This window comes from Perognathus longimembris, chromosome 7, assembly GCF_023159225.1.
Source record: "Perognathus longimembris pacificus isolate PPM17 chromosome 7, ASM2315922v1, whole genome shotgun sequence".
Classification (NCBI taxonomy): domain Eukaryota; kingdom Metazoa; phylum Chordata; class Mammalia; order Rodentia; family Heteromyidae; genus Perognathus; species Perognathus longimembris.
In genome coordinates, this window is record NC_063167.1 from 12,418,723 (window position 1) to 12,438,975 (window position 20,253).

The following is a 20,253-nucleotide window of genomic DNA, read 5'->3' on the forward strand; positions in this document are numbered from 1 at the left end:
TGAACTGGTATCCTGAGCCCTGATATACACATCAACATTTAGGTTATTTTAAAAAATTGCCTTTAGGTTTGCTCTCACCTTGAATAAATATATTCCTATTTCAGACTCTCAGAGGGTCATTCCTACCTAAGCATGAAGTTCCCATAAGGTAGCCCATATGTTCCCACTCGCGTACACGCATGGCCCCCTCTTCCCTCTGGGCGAGAGGCGGACAGTGACGAGCCAGCGTCTCCAGAAACGGGGTTCGTGCAGAAGCTGCCAAAGGAGAAGTCGTTCTACTTCCTTTTAAACTTGCAATGTTTGCCTTTATTTTGTTCTTTATATTTTGAAAGTGAAAAGAAATAGTATTGAGTCAATTTCTTTCTTCCTTTTTTTTGTTTTAAATATTTGTTCTATGTATTTACAAGCCTTAAAGTTGTTCTAAAGAGTTCAAAAGTATTAAGAGTACTTTTTCTGGGGTAGTACTTTTTTTTTTTTAAACAATTCTTGGAGTTCTCTGGTCCACAGCATTTCCTTCTGTTCCAAGGTTATGTATGTTTTACTATTGTGATTTAGTTTTCTGAAGCAAGCTGAAAGGCAGGCACAGAAAGATCTGATGCCAGAAAAAAAAAACAAAAACAAAAAAAACAACAAAAAAGGTCTTTCTTACCTTATTCACCCGAAACCTTCTTAAATCTGGATTAACTACTATGCCTTAAAACAAACGTGAGGTGCATCTGAAGGGGAGGGCAATTTATTTCTCTGCTTCTCTATTATACAAGTTGTTTACAGAAACTGCAAATAAAAAATTACACACGGGCATTTGCAGTCCTTAAAATAAGTTAAAAGTTCTCAACTGTTTTTTTTTGTTTTTTGTTTTTTGCTAAATGTTTTTTTTAAAGTATGAGTCTTTCAATTAAAAAGAAAAGATTAAAACAGAAAATATTTTCTATAAATAGTACATGTATTTTGGTTTTCGCTCCCGCCCTCGAGTTTGAAGTTACGTGTTTCCAGTACCTTTTTCCTCCATGATCACCTTTCTCTTTCCCCTCTCCCACTCGTGCATACGTGGGGTTCCTGCGAGAATTGGCCTTGCTGCACTGTGATTGGCGAAGACGTGAAACTTTTTAAAAAAATACTTAAATTGTTTTTGTTTTTTTTTCGTTTTGTGTATTTGAAGTTTTAGTTATCCTCAGACTCCTCTTCTGCTTCCCGCAGCCATGTGAAAAATGCTGTGACAGATTTAAGGGCCACGCCCTTCCCATTCTGCTCCGCAGGGTCCTTGCTGCTCTCCCATTTGTAGAAGGCATCCTCTGAGATGACCTCCTCATCGTACAGGCAATCAAAAAACATCCGGAGCAAATCTGTAAGGTGGTAAAAACAGCCATAGGTGTGAGGGCATGACTGTGAGGAAAAGCACAGTGAAATGAGTGTACACTGCTCACCCGGAGAAGAGTATCAAGGATAATCATACATATTTTAAATGATGAGGATTTGAAGTTTACATTACTTTTTTATTCCCATTATTTTATTCAGTCTGAATGATCTTCTCTATTGGCAAAGGTGTTTTATATTATATAATTCTCAACTAAACACTTTAGAAATTAAGTGAGAGTAACTTGTTTCCCCTCTTCTAACACTGTGTTTTTTAAAATATAATTTTAAAGCCAGCCCAGGCAGGAAAGTCCATGAGACTCTTATCTCCAATTAACCACCAGAAAACCTGAAGTGATGCTGAGGCTCAAGTGGTAGATCTCAGTCAGGGGCAGCGTCCAGGCCCAGAGTTCAAGACACATCACCAACCAAAAAAGTTTTATTATTATTAATTTTTGCTTAAAATTTTTACTTATTAATTTTCCCCTGGGTTTGTTCTCCTTTATTTATCAATATAATTTTATTGTTATTATTAAGGTATTGTACAGAGGGGGCTAGCCATTTTATAAGTCAGGTAATGAGCACATTTCCTTTTTAGGACAATGTCACCGAAACTTCCTTGGCTTTCCACGTTTTTCTCTCTCATCCCTGCCCACAAGTTACATAGTTCATTCTCAACACAGTGTATACTGAATAGCATGTTGTGTTTTAAGAATGAAATCACTCATATGAAAAACATTCCATCTGGAAAATAATGTTATTTGGTTTTAAATGTTTCAACTATCAGAACAATTTGCCTGTTTTGCTCTCACAGTGGAAACTTACTGCTCAAAAAAGGAGAACAATGGTAGTTATTAAGTTCCAATAGAGATAGTACACTTTCTGTGTGTGTCTGTGTGTTTGTGTTGGTACTGAGACTTGAACTCAAGGCGTTGTGTTCTTGTTTTTCTTTTCTTTCAAAGCTGGTACTGTACCACTTGAGCCACAGCAAAGCACCACTTTCAGATTTTTGGTGGTTAACTGGAGCTAGGAGTTTCATGGCCTGGAGCTGTTGGCTCACACCTGTAATCCTAGCTACTCAGGAAGCTGAGATCTAAGGATCATGGTTCAAAACCATCCCAGGTAAGAATGTCTTGTCTGGGGCTGGGAATATGGCCTAGTGGCAAGAGTGCTTGCCTCGTATACATGAGGCCCTGGGTTCAATTCCCCAGCACCACATATACAGAAAACGGCCAGAAGTGGCGCTGTGGCTCAAGTGGCAGAGTGCTATCCTTGAGCAAAAAGAAGCCAGGGACAGTGCTCAGGCCCTGAGTCCAAGGCCCAGGACTGGCAAAAAAAAAAAAAAAAGAATGTCTTGTCTGTGAGACTCTTATTTCCAATTGCCAGAAGTAGAGCCGTGGCTCAAAATGGTAGAGCACTATCCTCAGGCTGAAAAATTCAGAGACAGCGCCCAGGCCATGAGTTCAAGCCCTGTGACTGATAAAAGAAAAAAAAGTCTCAGGGACCTTTCCGCCTAGGCTTGTTTGAACAGTGACCATCAGATCTCATCAACCAATATAGTTATATTTTCTTAAAAAAAAAATTCCTTGGGACTGGGGATGTATATCACTAGTAGAATGTTAGCCTAGCATTAACAAGTTCTAGTCCCATGCCCTGTACTACAGAAAGAAAAATAAAACTTCCTGATGGGCTTAATGACTATAAGATTCACTTAGAGTCACCATTCTTGGTTATTTATTTTTCTTTTCTTTTCATCTGATATTGGGTCTCAAACTCTATACCTGACAAATACACTCACTGGCTGGCACTCTACCAACTGAGCCACACCTCCAACCCCCTGTTCCTAATAGTGAAGGGAAGCAGAAGAATAAATAATAAGTGCCAATAAATATTAGGCCTAGAGTGAATCATATAAACATACTTAAAATAACCTTTTCAATTATATTAGTCAAGCTAATAATGAAATAAATTACTTTTCATTCTCAAAACCAAGGCTGGCCTAGAGGAAGTGGAGACAGGCAGGGACCATAATTCTGATAGTAGTGATAGCTCTCCAGGGATTCCTGAAGGTGGTAATTATGGGAAATATGTTAAGTACATAGCATTACTTGCATCCAACCACTTAGACATCTCATTTGAACAGTTAAGTGTTCTCAGGGCTATCACTAAAGTAAGCATCTACCATTCACTTTCACAAATGTCAACAGAATCTTCAAGATTCAATAAAATCCATCAATCAATCAGGATCCCTAATAACTTAGGTACAGGTAACCTTACCTGTCTGGTTAGCAAATATCAATAATTACTTGAAAAAAAATTACTTGAATCTTATTTTTAAATGCCTTGGTAACTACACAGTGATCACTGTTGAGGTCTTTGCTGGGTGTCTGAGGATTCTGAAGAGTATCATCCTTGGTGACTATTAACCATTCTAATCTCCTAGACCTGTACTCTCCAACATGGTAACCACAGCCACTTGGAGCTATATAAATTTTAATTAAATGGGAAAAACCAGCTCCTCAGTCACAAACCCTTCCTGCAGGACTGCCATAGGTGGGTGGCTGATGGTTACCATGCTGAATGGTATAGATACATTGCCATCATTATAGGAAGCTTGAACACACTTGCCCTGGAAGAAGGATTCTAACTTGAGGCTTTCTTTTTCTTTTCTGGTGTGTGTGTGTGTGTGTGTGTGTGTGTGTGTGTGTGTGTGTGTGTGTGTGTGTGTGTGTGTGTGTGTGTGTGTAAATCCTGGGGCTTGAACTCAGGGCCTGTGTGCTGTTGCTGTGTGTGTGTGTGTGTGTGTGTGTGTGTGTGTGTGTGTGTAAATCCTGGGGCTTGAACTCAGGGCCTGTGTGCTGTTGCTGAGCTTCTTTTTGCTCAAAGATAGAGTGATACCATGTGAGCCATAGCTCTAGTTTTGGCTTTTTTTTTTTGGTAGTTTAGTGGAACTAAGAATCTCATATATTTTCCTGCCCAGGCTGGCTTTGAACCATGATCCTTGGGATCTCAGAATCCAGGGTAGCTAGGATTACAAGTGTAAGCCACTGACACTTGGCTCTAGGGTAATTTTCTTTTTAGCATTTTCTTATACAAGTATGTCAAGTTTCAGGACTTTAAAAAGTTGTTGATTATCTGAGTTGTTGTTACTAGTGATTTTCCTATTATCCATCTTTAAACCCAATAACACCCTTGCTGAAGTCTTGGCCTGGGTGTCATTCCCCAGTAAACTTACTGGCAGGTTGATCAAGTTTTACTATTGATGCTTGTAGTGCATAAAGTGCTTGTAGTTCCTTCTCTGTATCTGAGTCCAGGTACTTGAGTAAGATCGGCACTCTCTGCTTGATAACAGCAGTATCCACTTTGAAGGTAGAACAGTCGGCTAGAGGTGACAAGAATTAGACATTACATTTAAGGTATTAACAAACAGAACCATTTGTAGTTTCCTAAGTACACAGCACCCACGAGACTATTAAGGAAAGAGGAGGTAAGGGGGTTGGCAATGATTTTGAAATCTAAGTGCTCTGAAAATTTTAATGGGATAGACTTTCAAAAATAATAGAAAACATTCTTAGTGCTGGCTTCCCTCAAAAATAGTGTATCCATTATTTGAATTTAATGATAATTAAAATTTTATGTCAACATACAAGAGCAATGTTAATCACAATCCTCACCATAAAAACAGATAGATGGCAGATGTTAATTATTTTGATTTAATCTTTCCACACTGCTGACATGTATCAAAGCATCATATTGCATCCCAAAAATGTACACAATTATAATGTGTCAATCAAAAATAACATTCATAGAGAAATAAAGGATTCAAATGAGCATTAAGAGTAAACATGAAAATAGTTTATTAAGCCAAGATACTGGTGGCCTATAACGAAGCTACTCAGGAAGCTGAGATCTGAGGATCATGGTAGCTCATGCCTATAATCCTACCAACTCAGAAAGCTAAGATCCAGGCCAGCCTGGCCAGGAAAGTCCAACGAGGGTCTTATCTCCAATTAGGAAGCTGAAAGAATAGCTCTCCTTCATTGAATTCACTCATTCATACATTCATAATAGTTTCTGAATGCAGGAGGTGACCTTGAACAATGTGTATAAAACAGAAAAAGCTACACCTAACAGTAATAAAAAGCCCAAGGAATATGCAACGACTCCACTGACTTTAAAGACACATGTATTATAGAAACTACTCAGATTGGTCTGCAGGCAGAACAACTATTAGTCCCTGTGCTTGAGCTAGCCAGGCGGTGTACATGGAAATGCTACCCATTTGCATAGTACCTGATCTAGGGTAGGAGTAGAAGACAATATAAAACAGTCCATATAATGAAAGTAGCTGACATGTAGATGTTGAAATCTGCTTTTAGAAATGTACTTACCTATAATAGCTGCTTTACAAACGGCTGTCATTAAAGCTCTAAGGAAGGTGGGGGAACTCATCTGGCTTTCATCTAGATTAGCCTGAAGTTGGGAGGGAGGGGGGAAAGGAACAGTTAAAGGTACCCATCAGAGAAACCAGGACCTTCAAACTAGGGCATACCTGGCACTAAGCAGTTTACATTTTTGCAGATTCTGGGGAAAATTAAATGTTTAATTCATTAAAAAATAAACTATGTAGAAATGTAAGAAGCACATCTGGGAGTTTAAAGAAGCTTAGCACTGCTATTCCATGCTTACGCAATTACACAGCACAGTATACTATACATATGGGAGCCAGACTACTTTTAAACTATTTCTTAATAAATAATTTATCTATATAAGGCGATTTATCCAAGTTTAAAAACTTGAGAGCAACTACACACAATTGCAATGTATGCTGATCTACTTTCTCAGTACCATGTACTTATCTGTAAGTGTGCCAAAACCTTTCATCTTAATTTATGGTCAATTAGAGGCTATCTTAAGCACTGCCTCAAACAAACTCTTCAGATGATAAGAAAGTTGTTTTTTCCTAAGGATGGCAAGAAAAATGCATTTAGAAAACTTTTTTTCTCCTTGGTTTATTTCTGGTGCCTATCCTGGGGCTTTAACTCGGGGACTGGATCCTGTCCCTGGGATTATTTAAAGCCCAAGGCTAACCCTCTTATTACTTGAACCACAGCTCCACTTCTGGCCTTTTGGTGGTGATTTGGATATAAGAGTCTCATACATTTTCCTGTACAGGTTGGCTTCTTTAGATCTCAGACTCCTGAGAAGCTAGGATTACAGGCATGAGCCACTGAAATGGAGGTTAAGAAATATTTAATTACACTAAAAGGGCTGCCAAATTCATTTTCAGTTTATCTTGTTGCTATCATACATTATACTAATGTGTAGAAAAGAAAGACAAGCAAAAGGAGACATTCTGTTGTGTTCCTGGTGACTGAGGATACCATGAATGTTTGGCTCAGCCCTTTTTAATAACATTGGATGGTGTTTTCCACAGAAGGGGCCAGTGACTTAAATGACTGGCTAGGAAAAACAAACGCCATTAAAAACTTGTGTTGAAAAGCTTAGAAATCCAAAAATAAGTTTATTGTTGATGATATACAATGAGTACCTGATCTGGAATATCACCAGGGAGTAACTCCTGGGATCAAGGGAAGGATGGTCAGGTCAGACGGCCAGCTCTACAAGAAAACAGCACAGGGGCCAGGGAAGGCTGGGTGTGCTCTCATCAGAGGCCTCGTGACCAGCTTCCCACACAACAGAGACATGTGTGGTGCCCTTGCCCACAGCTGTGGGGATGGATTGGGATCAGGCTGTGTATGTGCAGGGTGGGGGAGAGATGCCGAGGGCCACATTGGGGAGGTTTTATGATGATCTGTGTGCAGTCAACCAGTTGCTGGTTTATATGAGACTCTTACCTCCAATTAACCAGTCAAAACTGGAAGTGGAGCAGTGGTTCAAAGTGGTAGAGCATTGAGCAAACAGCACCCAGGCCCTGAGTTCAAGTCCCATAATAGACTAAGAAAAAGAGCCCAATGTGGATATCACATTTACAATACACAGGAAAATGAGAGATGAAATTGTTGAAATGTTGCTCATCTATGAAAAATCATGAAGAAAGAGAACGATGCCAAATATGCAAACAATGACTACATTTTCAGAACAAAAAAGAAGGGAGATAATATCGGATATGTGTTGAACAGTCCAGAAAACCGAATGCTGATCCTGAGTTCAAAAATAAATTATCACCCGAGTAACTTTAATGTTTCTTTAAAGTTACACTAAAAAAATAGAATTCATAAAAAATAAGTCAAGCTAAACCAACTTTTTCTTTCTAGTTTAATAAGTACAGAGTAATGGACAGATAACAGACATAACTTTTCTCAACTTCATTCATCAAGGCATGTGATAAGTGATAAGATATTCCCTATGGATGAGATAAAATGTGAACTAGACGGTAGAGTCACAGGACGGTCTAGTCAACAGAGAAGGCAGGGTAGAGGTTAGTCCCTGAAGGCTTATGTTGCTGGGTCCTCCATCCACCCCAGTCACATGTGTTAGCCAAAACTTGAAAGAGGACAAAGTTGGTGTATTAATGAAATGCAAGACCAAAAAGAAGGCAAGCACATTTTATGATCATGTTAGAAGCTAAAATATACTCATAAATTTAAAAGATATTTAAGAAGGCAAATATAAACAGAAATAAAAATTTAAAAAGTTGGGTCAAAACCAAATGCAAATGTTCAGAAGAGACAAATGAGTAAATTATAAATAAATGATAACATTATGTGCAAGGACTGAGTACCCTGCTGGCCACACCTGGTGATTATATTCAGTTTGCACAATACTTTAAGAGTGTTTGGTATATCCAGGCTATTTTGGTAAGAGTAACCAGACAGTGTTTATAAAGACCAAAATTAAAATAATATAGAAAAGGAGACAGGGATATAACAACAGGATATTACAATTATCTAAAAACCCTTCCTCCACTAGATGGGGCAATATAGTCATTACCTTGTGTAAACATAGTGGGAGGGGGTAGTAAAGACAAAGTCAGTTGTGGGTAGCTCCTGAGAAGGCTGAGATCTGAGGATCATGGTTTCAAGCCATCCCAGGCAGGGAAAGTCTGAGACTCTTATCTCCAATTAAATACCAAAAAACACCGAAGTTGCAGGTGCTGGTGGCTCACTTCTAGCTACTCAGGAGGCTGAGATCTAAAGATTATAGTCAGAAGCTAGCCAGGCAGGGGAGTCCAGGAGACATTCATGTCCGATTAAGTAACAAAAAATCTGACAGTGGAGGTGTGGTTCAAGTGGCAGAGTGCTATCCTAGAGAAAAAAAAGCTCAGGGACAGCATCCAGGCCCTGAGTTCAAGCATAGACAGATACCCTCCCAAAAACAACAACAAAAAACCCTACCAAGTTATCATATGCCTTCAAGTAATTAAAGAAACCTCAACCCACTATTAGGGTACAAGAGGATTTATAAAACTGAGATAAAGACCTAGACTAGCCCTTTTTACCTTACTTTCAACTTTTGAGTACACAAATTAAACACACCTTAACAAGAAGCATTTCTACTTAAAGGCATAAACTAACTTATCAAAAATGATCTGAGGGCCAGTGGCTTACATCTATAATCCTAGCTACTCAGGAGGTTAAGATCTGGAAGATTATAGTTTAATGGCAGCCGGGGCAGAAAAATCTGAGATTCCATCTCCAAAATAACCTATGCAAGAAGCCAGGCTGGAAGCATGGCTCAAATGATAGAATGCCAAGCAGGCAAGTAAGTGAGCCCTTAAGTTCAAATGCTGGTAACTAGCCAAAAAAAATCCCCAGAACAAAAAAATGAAACACTACAAAGATTCTGTAACAGATAAAGTATGAAATTTTTTGAAGGGACAATTAACATGAAAATGTGAACTGAATTTTTTTTTTTTTGGTTGTGGCTCAAGGCTAGCGGCTCTACCACTTAAGACCTAGCACCAAGTCCCTGAAATATTTTATAATAATTACGTATTGCTTATTAATTTCTTCTAAGATAGTATTTGAATGATAAAATGTGGAGTATACATTAATGAGGGGTTGGTAAAAGGGATTATGTTCTAAATTTTATTGATTTTTGCTAGTTTTGGGTTTGAACTCAGGGCTTTGTGCTTGCTAGGCAGGATCTCTACCACTTGAACCATACTTCAGTCCTTTAATTTTGCACTTGCGCTTGCCTTCTGCCTCAGCTACTCCAGACAAGCAACCTTCCTAAGTGTACTTCTTGCTGGGATAACAGGTATGTGCCACTGTGCTCAGCATTTTACTGGCTAAGACGAGAGCCTCATAAACTTTGCTGCAGTTGGCCTGGAGCCACAATCCTCAAAATCTCAGCCTCTCAGGTTGCTAGGATGGCAGCATGAACCACCGTGTCTAAAGAAGATTGAAGTCTTAAAAAAAAATCATTTTATTAAACATGTAGAACCTGCATTTCACATGCTCACAAATGCTTGGCTATGAACTATATATAAAGGTATTTTGTTTTGTTTTGTTTTTGCTAGACCTGGGGCTTGAACTCAGGGCCACTGGAATCACTATTTTGTTTTGTTTTGTTTTTGGCCAGTCCTGGGGCTTGGACTCAGGGCCTGAGCGCTCTCCCTGGCTTCTTTTTGCTCAAGGCTAGCACTCTACCACTTCGGCCACAGGACCATTTCTGGCATTTTCTGTTATGTGGTGCTGAGTAATTAAACCAGGGCTTCATGCATTCTAGGCAAGCACTCTACCGCTAGGCCGCACTCCCAGCCCAAGGTTGAAGTCTTATAAAAGTAGAAACATAGCCTTGAGTTTCAGAGCACACGTAAGCAAAACAGCTAGCTTCATTAAGATTTTTTTTTTTTTGGCCAGTCCTGGGTCTTGGACTCAGGGCCTGAGCACTGTCCCTGGCTTCTTCCCGCTCAAGGCTAGCACTCTGCCACTTGAGCCACAGCGCCGCTTCTGGCTGTTTTCTGTATATGTGGTACTGGGGAATCAAACCTAGGGCCTCGTGTATCCGAGGCAGGCACTCTTGCCACTAGGCTATATCCCCAGCCCCTTTTGTTTTGTTTTTTTTTTTGCCAGTCGTGGGGCTTGGACTCAGGGCCTGAGCACTGTCCCTGGCTTCTTTTTGCTCAAGGCTAGCACTCTACCACTTGAGCCACAGCGCCACTTCTGGCTTTTTCTATATATGTGGTGCTGAGGAATCAAACCCAGGGCTTCATGCATGCAAGGCAAGCACTCTACCACTAAGCCACATTCCCACCTTCATTAAGTTTTAAACTCTCATGAAGTTAAAAGACACGAGAACTGGGAGGACCCCACAAGAATCTATTCTGCAATGCAAACAGAGAAGGTGACATAGCATCTGTACCTCTACCCAGTCAAAGATCTGCTCATCATTTGCTTTGTCCTCAATGATGAGTTTCTCCAGCCGCTGATACAGTTCCTCAGCAGAGAGTTCGTTCTTTGAAAGTGCTTCGGAAGAACAGGAACTGTCCATCTCTATAAAGTCCAAATTCTGAAACATAAAATGTTGAACACATTAATATAGTTACTGTTGCTGTCATCCAGCGAGGGAAACAACGCCATGAACACTAGCTCTTACTTTACACGTGATAAAAACGAGCAGCAGAGCTAGGTTTTATTTGCCCTTTGAAAGACTGACACTCTTATAATTTTGAATTATTCCTTCCTTCCTTCCTTCCCCTTTTTTTAGTTGGTTGTGGGGCTTGAACTCAGGGTCTGGGTGTTGTCCCTGAGCTCTTTAGGCTTAAGGCTAGTGCTCTACCACATTGGGCCACAGCACCACTTCCAGTTTTCTGGTGGTTCATTGGAGATAAGGAGGCTCACGGAGTTCCTATCCTGCTTGCTTTGAACTAAGATCCTCAGATCTCGGCCTCCTGAGTAGTTAGGATGACAGGTATGAGCCACCAATGCCCAGCTACTCCTTTTCGTACTATATATCTTTGATTCTTTGTTCTAAAAGAAAAAAATCCATTACCTGATTTACATAACTTTAACCCCTCTGTACATCACCTTTACAATAAAAAAATTTAAAAGCCCAAACAGGCAAATAAACCCACTATATCTCTCTGAATATATTGATCTTTGAATAATTTTGAGTTGCAATATTGCTAAGAGTTGTGACACAAGTCTTTAAGGCTGACTGGAGCCAAGCAAGAATACATTTTTCTTTTCTTTCCTTTTTTTCTCTCTCTACTTTCCCCTTTTCTTCCATCCTTCCCTCCCTCTGTCTCTTTGCTACTTCTGAGGCTTGACCTGAGGGCCTGGCATTCTTACTTGGCTTTTTTGCTCGCTGCTAGTGCTCTTGAGCCATGCTTCCAGGTTTTTGCTGGCTAAGTGGAAATAAGAATCTCATAAATTTATCTGTTCTGACTGGCTTTGAACAACTATTCTCAGATCTCCTGAGTAGCTAGGATTATATTTATTGGTACTCAACAAGGACACCATTGAACAATCTTTTTGCGACAAAAGGTTAATATTAGTATTACTACAGAACAGCTGTCCAAAGTGTATAGTTCTGGCTTTAAGTCATTCAAATACTTCTTGGCCACTCTAAAGCTGAGTGAGAGAAATGTTATAAATTGTACTTTAAGAAATCTACAACTAGGGCTGGGAATGTGGCTTAGCAGTAGAGCGCTTGCCTAGCATGCATGAAGCTCTGGGTTCAATTCCTAAGCACCACATAAGCAGAAGTGGCATTGTGGCTCAAGTGGTAGAGTGCTAACCTTGAGCAAAAAGAAGCCAGGGACAATGCTGAGGCCCCGAGTTCAAGCCTCAGGACTGGCAAAAATAAAAAAAAAATCTACAACTAAAATTATTGGGGCTGGGGATATAGCCTAGTGGCAAGAGTGCCTGCCTCGGATACACGAGGCCCTAGGTTCGATTCCCCAGCACCACATATACAGAAAACAGCCAGAAGCGGCGCTGTGGCTCAAGTGGCAGAGTGCTAGCCTTGAGCGGGAAGAAGCCAGGGACGGTGCTCGGGCCCTGAGTCCAAGGCCCAGGACTGGCCAAAAAAAAAAAAAAAAATTATTGGGATTATTCAAGATAAAAGATAAAATATGTAGGTATGCTTGTTTTTTGAAGTTTCATTACATAAAAACCATAAAGACTAATATATTAGCTGGGTGTCAGTGGCTCACATCTATAATCCTAGCTACTCAGGACGAATTTGTTTTTTTTTTTTTTTTTTGGCCAGTCCTGGGGCTTGGACTCAGGGCCTGAGCACTGTCCCTGGCTTCTTCCCGCTCAAGGCTAGCACTCTGCCACTTGAGCCACAGCGCCACTTCTGGCCGTTTTCTGTATATGTGGTGCTGGGGAATTGAACCCAGGGCCTCATGTATCCGAGGCAAGCACTCTTGCCACTAGGCCATATCCCCAGCCCCTCAGGACGAAATTTTGAGGATCATGATTCAAAGCCAGCTTGGGCAAGAAGGTCTAAGACGCTTATCTCCAATAAAACACTAAAAAAAAAAAAAAAAAAAGAAAGATAGAAAAAGCTGACAGGTGCTGGTGGTTTATGTCTGTAATCCTAGCTACTCAGGAGGTTGGGATTGCAGATAGAAGCCAGTCCAGGCAGGGAAGTCCATGAGACTCTTATTGCCAATTAACTACCGTGACTCAAGTATTAGAGCACTAGCCTTCAGCAAAAAAGCAGAGACAGTGTCCAGGCCCTGAGATTAAGCCCCAGTAATGACACACACACACACACACACAAAACAACAAAATAAAATTAACAGAAAATCCCATAAAAGTCAAGGTCAATTCACATGTGATTTTTTTCTACTAGTTTGGAAGACTTCGGTACTTATTTTTGTTTGTTTTTAGCTACTCAGGACAAATTTTCTTTTCTTTTTTTTTTTTTTTTGGCCAGTCCTGGGGCTTGAACTCAGGGTCTGAGCACTGTCCCTGGCTTCTTTTTGCTCACTTTACCACTTGAACCACAGTACCACTTCTGGCCTTTTCTGTTTATGTGGTGCTGAGGAACGGAACCCAGGCCTTCATGCATGCTAGGCAAGCAGTTTACCGCTAAGCCACCTTTAGTACTTCTTTACAAAGTAAAATCCATTAGTTTAAATTCTGTGTTTTACATTCCATTTTTTTTTGTTCCTGTCATGTATGTAGCATTTCTAAATAATATTTCCCACAGGCCTCTGAAAATATGGTTCAACAGTACAATTTTTCTAACTCAGTGTTGGCAAATTAGTTATTATATCCTGACAATCCAGTATACATAGAAAAGAACAGACCACAGCCATAGTAATAATAGTAGACAATCTCAGCTGGGCACTGTTGGTTTATGCTTATAATCCTAGTTACTCAGGAGGCTCAGATCTGAGGAATGTGGTTTGAAAGCCACCCAGGCAGGAAAGTCTGGTGCGATTCATATCTCCAATTAAGCACTAGAAAGCCAGAAGATGAACTGTGGCTCAAAGTGGTACAGCACTATCCCTAAGCAGAAAAGCTCAGGGACGGCACCCTGGTCCCGAGTTCAAGCCCCATGACCGACAAAAAAAAAAAAAGAAAGAAAAAAGAAAAAAAGAAAAAAAAAGACTAGGCAATATCAGCCCAGTTCTGATAGCTGACATCTATAATTCTAACTACTCAGGAGACTGAAAACTGAGGATCATGATTCAAAGACAGCATGGGTATACAAATCTATGAGACTCCTATCTACAATTAACCAGCCAATAGGTAGAAATGGAGGTATGACTCAAGTGGTAGAGTACCAGCCTAGTAAAAAAGCCAAGCTTAAGTGCAAGGTCCCAGTACCAGCACCAGAAAAAAGGAATCTGATATTTTTCATAACTTTGAAATATTTTCAAAACTAATTTTAATGTACCAGACATATAAAATATCCACATAGAATACCTGTTTAACCTACCCCAAATTTTTAGTGTAGCCAATTAATTATAAGACTGTGAAAAGAAAGCTTTACTATCGTCAGAGTGAGTGTAGAGAATTATTTGTTTTTCAGAACCCCTATGTTTTTATATAAGCTTTCTGATTTTCCTGGAACCCAGCCAGAGCTGGGCTGTGAATTTATAGATGAGCTCACCATTACCTCCTGATGGCTGACTGCTCTAGGGTTCCCAAAAAAGGCTATCAATACAACTATTTATAAGAATAATGAAAAGTCATGAAATAGAAGGCAAAGTATATAAAACCTCCATTTTCAGCTGAGTGCTAGTGACACACACTTGTAATCCTAGCAAGAAGCTAAGATCTGAGGATCTCCTTTTGAAGCCAGCCTAGGCAGAGAAGTCTGCAGAACTCATTTCCAATTAGCCACCAAAACAAACCAAAAGTGGAGGTGTGGCTCAAATGGTAGAGTGCAAATACTCAGGGACAGCGCTTAGGCCCTGAGTTCAAGCCCCAGGATTGCCACCCCCGCCCTACCCCGCCCCCAACAACAACAAAAACTTGGTTTTCTAATTGTCCTATTATGATTACTATTATTGCCAGTCCTGGGGCTTGGACTCAGGGCCTGAGCACTGTCCCTGGCTTCTTTTTGCTCAAGGCTAGCACTCTGCCACTTGAGCCACAGCACAACTTCTGGCCGTTTTCTATATATGTGGTGCTGGGGAATTGAACCCAGGGATTCATGTATATGAGGCCACTAGGCCAAATCCCCAGCCCTCTAATTGTCCTTTTAAAGATGCACCTCTCCATAGAACATGGGGTATGGATGGAAATTTGGGGGCAGGAGTTTGGTATTGTTAAATACTGTCAAATCACTGTTGATGTTACTGTGTATTGTAAGTATTACTTTTAACGCTTATTTCTCCTTTAAATAAGCCAAGATAGGTCTGGAGTAAAAGATTATCAGGCAACCAGCAAACTGGAATCCTGACCGCTTTCAGCACTCCAAAAATTTCTTGAGGGAGAAAAACTACATTTCAACCATAGCTGCTTGCTGAAGGACAAGTCTAGCCCCAGAAGCCACTATCATGATCTCAACCATGACTATTTCAGTGTACTCTAGAAAGTCCTCTAGCCATTTCCACCCAGGCCAGAGGGAACACATTTGCCAAGGCTCAGTAGAAGGCCTGTGACTGGTGTAAACACAGCCCTTCATTTGCATAAAGGATGGCACTACTATTGATCTGAACATCTGTGCCACACCCACTTCTGGTCATATAAGCAGGCTGTCTGACTCATTTTTTTAAGTCAGCCAGCTTCCTGTGTTCCTATCTAGTGCTGCAACATCAGGCCCTAAGCTTAGTGAAATGGTTTTTCTCTTTCCTTATATACTTTGAGGGGCAGCAGCTGCAGTGACAGCTACAACAGCAATAACAGGAATTCTTGCACAGAGTGGCTGGGATGAAAAGACAAAAAATATTAGTGAGAGAGAAAAGGGCTGTGGAGAGATGAAGAGGACAAACTGGGGGCTCTGGATGAAGGAAGAGTTCCACTGAACTGCCAAGCCGAAAGGGCAAAGTTTTAGATAACCTGGCCCCAAGAGTTTTAACACCAGAAAGCACCACTTGCTGCTGCCTGCTTATGCCAGAAGCCAGGATTACAACTGCCACCTGCCAGGGTCACTGGTGGCGAAAGCCCAAAGCATTATGCCTCTAAACAAGTACTTAGAGCCTAAGTCTGTGGCTTCTAAAGCCAAGAGGAACAGGTCTCTGACTTTCGAGGTCTGGAAGCGTAAGCCTCTGGGTTGGCCAGTTCAAACCCTAGCTCTTGGGGGCTGGGATGTAGCTCAGTGGCAAAGCGCTTGCCTAGCAAGTGCAACATCCTGGGTTCGATCCCCAGTATCAAAAAAGAAAACACACACACACACACACACACACACACACACACACACACACAAAAAAAAAATACAGTTAAAAAAAAACCCCAATCAAACCCTAGCCCTTGGGTATTCAAGAACCTGGAATTGCCAGCACTGGAAGTTTCTTCTACCCAGCTGGGTAGAAAAAAAAGGACCCCAGCCAGCTGAAATATAAGAATTTCAGGTTTATCTGACTTCAAACCAGAGTGCCATGCTTTTATTTTTCCTAGAGTGGAAGTGCTGAAACAAACAGTAATTATATAATTATACATTACATGATATGTGAGGAATTACTTCATGTTATTTTGTCATAAATTTTATCTTTATATGTGTTAGTTAACACAGATTACGAATTATAAATCTTGCAGGTTTGTCTTTTAAATCATACAGGAAAAAAAGAGTTACAAATCAAAAATAAACTTTTTATTTACCCATGTAGTTACTTACCACTAACAGACTTTATTTATATGGCTTTGAGTTATTGTTTAGTGTCTTTTTATTTCAGACTGCAGGGTTATTATTGGCAAGTCTGTTGGAATAAACGCACTTAACTTTTAAACATGCATTATTTTTTACTTCATTACTCAAAAGACATTTTGCCAGACACAGAATTATTGCTTTGTAGTTTCTTTCAGTCCTTTAAATATATCATTTTGGGGTTGGAGGTGTGGCTCATTTGCTAAAGCACTAGCCAATGAGTAAAAGAGTCAGGTACTGAATTCGAGTCCTGGTCTTGAACCAGAAAAGGAAACACATCATACCACATCTTGTGACATTCAATAATTAGCACTGATTATAAAATAAAAAAGGGTTTCATCACAGTGCTTCCATACATACACATCTGCTTTGAACAACACTTGGAAGGTTTCTGATAAGAAACTGGAAGTTAAATCTTCCTGAAGATTGCTTTCCTGTGAAAACACACCTTTGTCAACTTTTGTTGGGGGGTAGACAGTAGAGAGACTGAATTCAGGGCCTTGTGCTTGCTAGTGTGTTTTTCAGATAGGGTCTGGTGCTACTGCTAAGACTGCGTTGGCCCACAGATCTTCCTACCTCTGCCTCCTGAGTAGCTGCGATGACAGGAATTCGCCATCATGCCTGGCAAGAATCACTTCTAGCTTGCTGTTTTCTCATTGTCTTGACTTTTGGAAAGTTTCATTACATATGCTTCGGTGTGGCTTTCTTTTGAGATTATTCTCTTTGAAGTTCACTGAGATCCCTGGATGTGTAGATTCATTTCTTTAGTTAAATCTGGAAGTTTTCAGCCATATTTCTTCAAATATTTGCCCTTCTCTTCTAATATTACCTAATGTATAGGTTGGTATGCTTGACAGTATGCTATAGGTTCTATCCATTATTCTTGATTCTTTTTTTTCCCCGTTCCTCAGATAGAGCAACTTCAATTGCCCTATCTTCAAGTTTGTTGAATCTTTCTTCTGCTGCTTAAATCAGTTGTTGCACTTTCTACTTAACTTTCATTTTATCTATTATAACTTTTTAGCTTCAGAATTTCTATTTGCTTTCATCTTGCAATTGTTTATTGATATTCTATTCTGTATTTGTTCATAAATAATTCTCTAGAGTTTTCTTTAGTTCTTTGTCCATGGTTTCCATCAGTAATTTGAGCATATTTAAGACAGGAAAGTCTTTTATCTAATATACACACACACACACACACATACACACACCCCGTTTGTACTTTCCCCAGGAATATTATCTGTAAATGTAAGGTTTTTGTTTGTTTGTTTTTCTTTTCCCTTGTGAATGAGCCATTCTTCCTGATTCTTTGTTACGCTTCAGAATTGTTTTGGGTATATGTGACAATGAAGATGAAGCTAGGGCTCGTGACTGTTGTACATATGCTTTACCTCTGAGCAACTTAGAATTTGCTTAGAATTTTTGGTTCAAAATTAGTGTGAATATGGAATTGTTAACACTGGCCATCAGATTCTATTCCTGTCCCAGAGTGCTAATGTTGCTTGTTGAGGGGTACAGTAATTTGTTTTTTGACATGTCAACAAACTATTTTTCAAGGATTAAAAGTCATTGCTATGTGTAGTCACTGAAATCTCTGAATTCTTCTTATCTACATAGTAGCTTACTGAGGTTCTTAGTGTGGGAATCCAATAAGAAATAGAGGGAAAGAGAAAAGAACAGAAAGTGGAGACAGGGAAGAAAAGTTTTATTCTCTTAAATGCTTTGATAAATGTAGACTGGACAGCTTCTTTAGTATGAAAGGTGTTAACAATGACCAGTGCCTGCACTGTGCCCTTCAGTCATTTGCCAGGTAGATAAAAATACACAATTTAATCACTGAAGGACAAAGTCCTTACTGTTTAACCTGGTAGCAGCAAAGTACACTGTACACAATGTATAGACATTGCTGGCTGCCTGCCAGGGAACTGCAAAATGTCAAAATTCACCAGATTCTTTTCTCATAAAAAAAGAAATGTGCTTCAGTGGATTTCACAGTCCCAAAACAGTTGGTTCTAATACATCTTGCCAATTCAACAACTGTTTCAGTGGAAGGGCTGATTTTGGAGCATCTATACCTATATCTCTACTTACATCTATGGAAGTACTGAACTCACAGCCTTGAACTTTTGAGACAGCCTTGAACTAGTTGAGCCACTCCACTATCACCCACATATTGATTTTTGAATATTAAACCAACCATACATTTCTGTGATGTTCCTTTGTTGTCTACTTATTCTATATATTATTGGATCTAATTTTGTGAGCATTTTGTTGAGAAAGCTTTATTTACATAAATGAAGAATGTTGATGAAGTTTTCTTGAGCCATTTTTGTCTGGTGCTGGTAGAAGACCTATGAGAGTCTCAGAAGGATCTGGGAAGCCTCTCCAATTTTCTGGAAGAATTGGTATAGTATTCTTTCCTTGAATTAGCAATATTTGCTCTTTAACTGCTTGTAGAAATGACCAGTGAAACTTCAGGTCTTGGAGTTTTCTTTGTGAGAACACTTTTTTATTTTTTATTTTTGGCTGGTCCTGGGGCTTGAACTCAAGGATAAAAGTGCTCTACCACTTGTGCCACAACGCAACTTCTGGCTTTTTTGAGTTTATTGGAGATAAGAGTATCACCGAGTTTCCTGCCCAGGCTAGTTTTGTACTGCAATCCTTAGATCTCAGTCTCCTGAGCAGCGAGGATTATAGGTGTGAGCCAGGGCACCTAGTTTGTGGGAACACTTCTGCCAGTTCTAGGGCTTGAACTCAGGGGCCTGGGCACTGTTCCTGAGCTTCTTTTGCTCATGGCTAGCACTCTGCTACTCGAGCCATAGCACCACTTCCAGCTTTTTCTGTTTATGTGGTACGGAGGAATTAAACTCAGGGCTTCATGAGTGTTAGGCAAGCATTCTACCACTAAGCCACAAACACTTTTAACTAGATAGTCTGGCTATCTACCTCATCTTGAGTTAGCTTCAATAGTTTATATCTTAGTTTGATGCAGTTAATTGCTTTTTACTGCTTGATTTTGAGATTAAAACTTGCTATGCTGGGCTGGGAATATGGCCTAGTGGTAGAGTGCTCGCCTCGTATGTGTGAAGTCCTGGGTTCGGTTCCTCAGCACCGCATATATACAAAAAGCCAGAAGTGGTGTAGTGGCTCAAGCGGTAGAGTGCTAGCTTTGAGCAAAAAGAAGCCAAGGACGGTTCAGGCCCTGGGTTCAAGCCCCAGGAATGGTAAAACAAAACAAACAAAACAACAACAACAACAACAACAAAAAACTTGCTATGCTGCCCAGGCTGGCCTTAAACTCTTGGGCCAAAGTGATCTTCCTATGTTAATATCCTGAGGTGCTGGCATGTACTGTCATGCCCAGTGCAACATATTCACTCATAGGTAACTTCTAGATTTTTTAAAACAATTTTTCCCCTCTTTAATGTTACCTGATTTAGCTTTAGGGGTGTGTGTGTGTGTGTGTGTGTGTGTATTACAGGAGTATGAACTCAGGAGTTTTGGGTAGGCAGGCACTGGACCACTTGAGCTTTAATGTTATTGCCTGATTTAGCTTTAGGTGTGTGTGTGTGTGTGTGTGTGTGTGTGTGTGTGTGTGTGTGTGTGTGTGTGTGTGTGTGTGTGTGTGTGTGTACAGGAGTATGAACTCAGGAGTTTTGG

At 40.1% G+C, this 20,253-nt stretch overlaps 1 protein-coding gene across 12 annotated transcripts in view; it reads right to left on the minus strand.

The window, feature by feature from the left end:
• Window positions 1-717: 717 nt before the first annotated feature.
• Eif4g3 (eukaryotic translation initiation factor 4 gamma 3) overlaps window positions 718-20,253 on the minus strand; it is a 212,997-nt gene continuing 193,461 nt past the window's right edge. For all 12 annotated transcript variants that reach the window (XM_048350401.1, XM_048350398.1, XM_048350400.1 and 9 more), the window contains 4 exons: window positions 10,684-10,830; window positions 5,745-5,826; window positions 4,589-4,735; window positions 718-1,343 (listed from right to left, as the gene is read on the minus strand). In XM_048350401.1, the coding sequence (XP_048206358.1) occupies window positions 1,162-1,343; window positions 4,589-4,735; window positions 5,745-5,826; window positions 10,684-10,830 (558 nt within the window). In that variant the 3' untranslated portion in view covers window positions 718-1,161. The remainder of the gene's footprint in view (window positions 1,344-4,588; window positions 4,736-5,744; window positions 5,827-10,683; window positions 10,831-20,253) is intronic.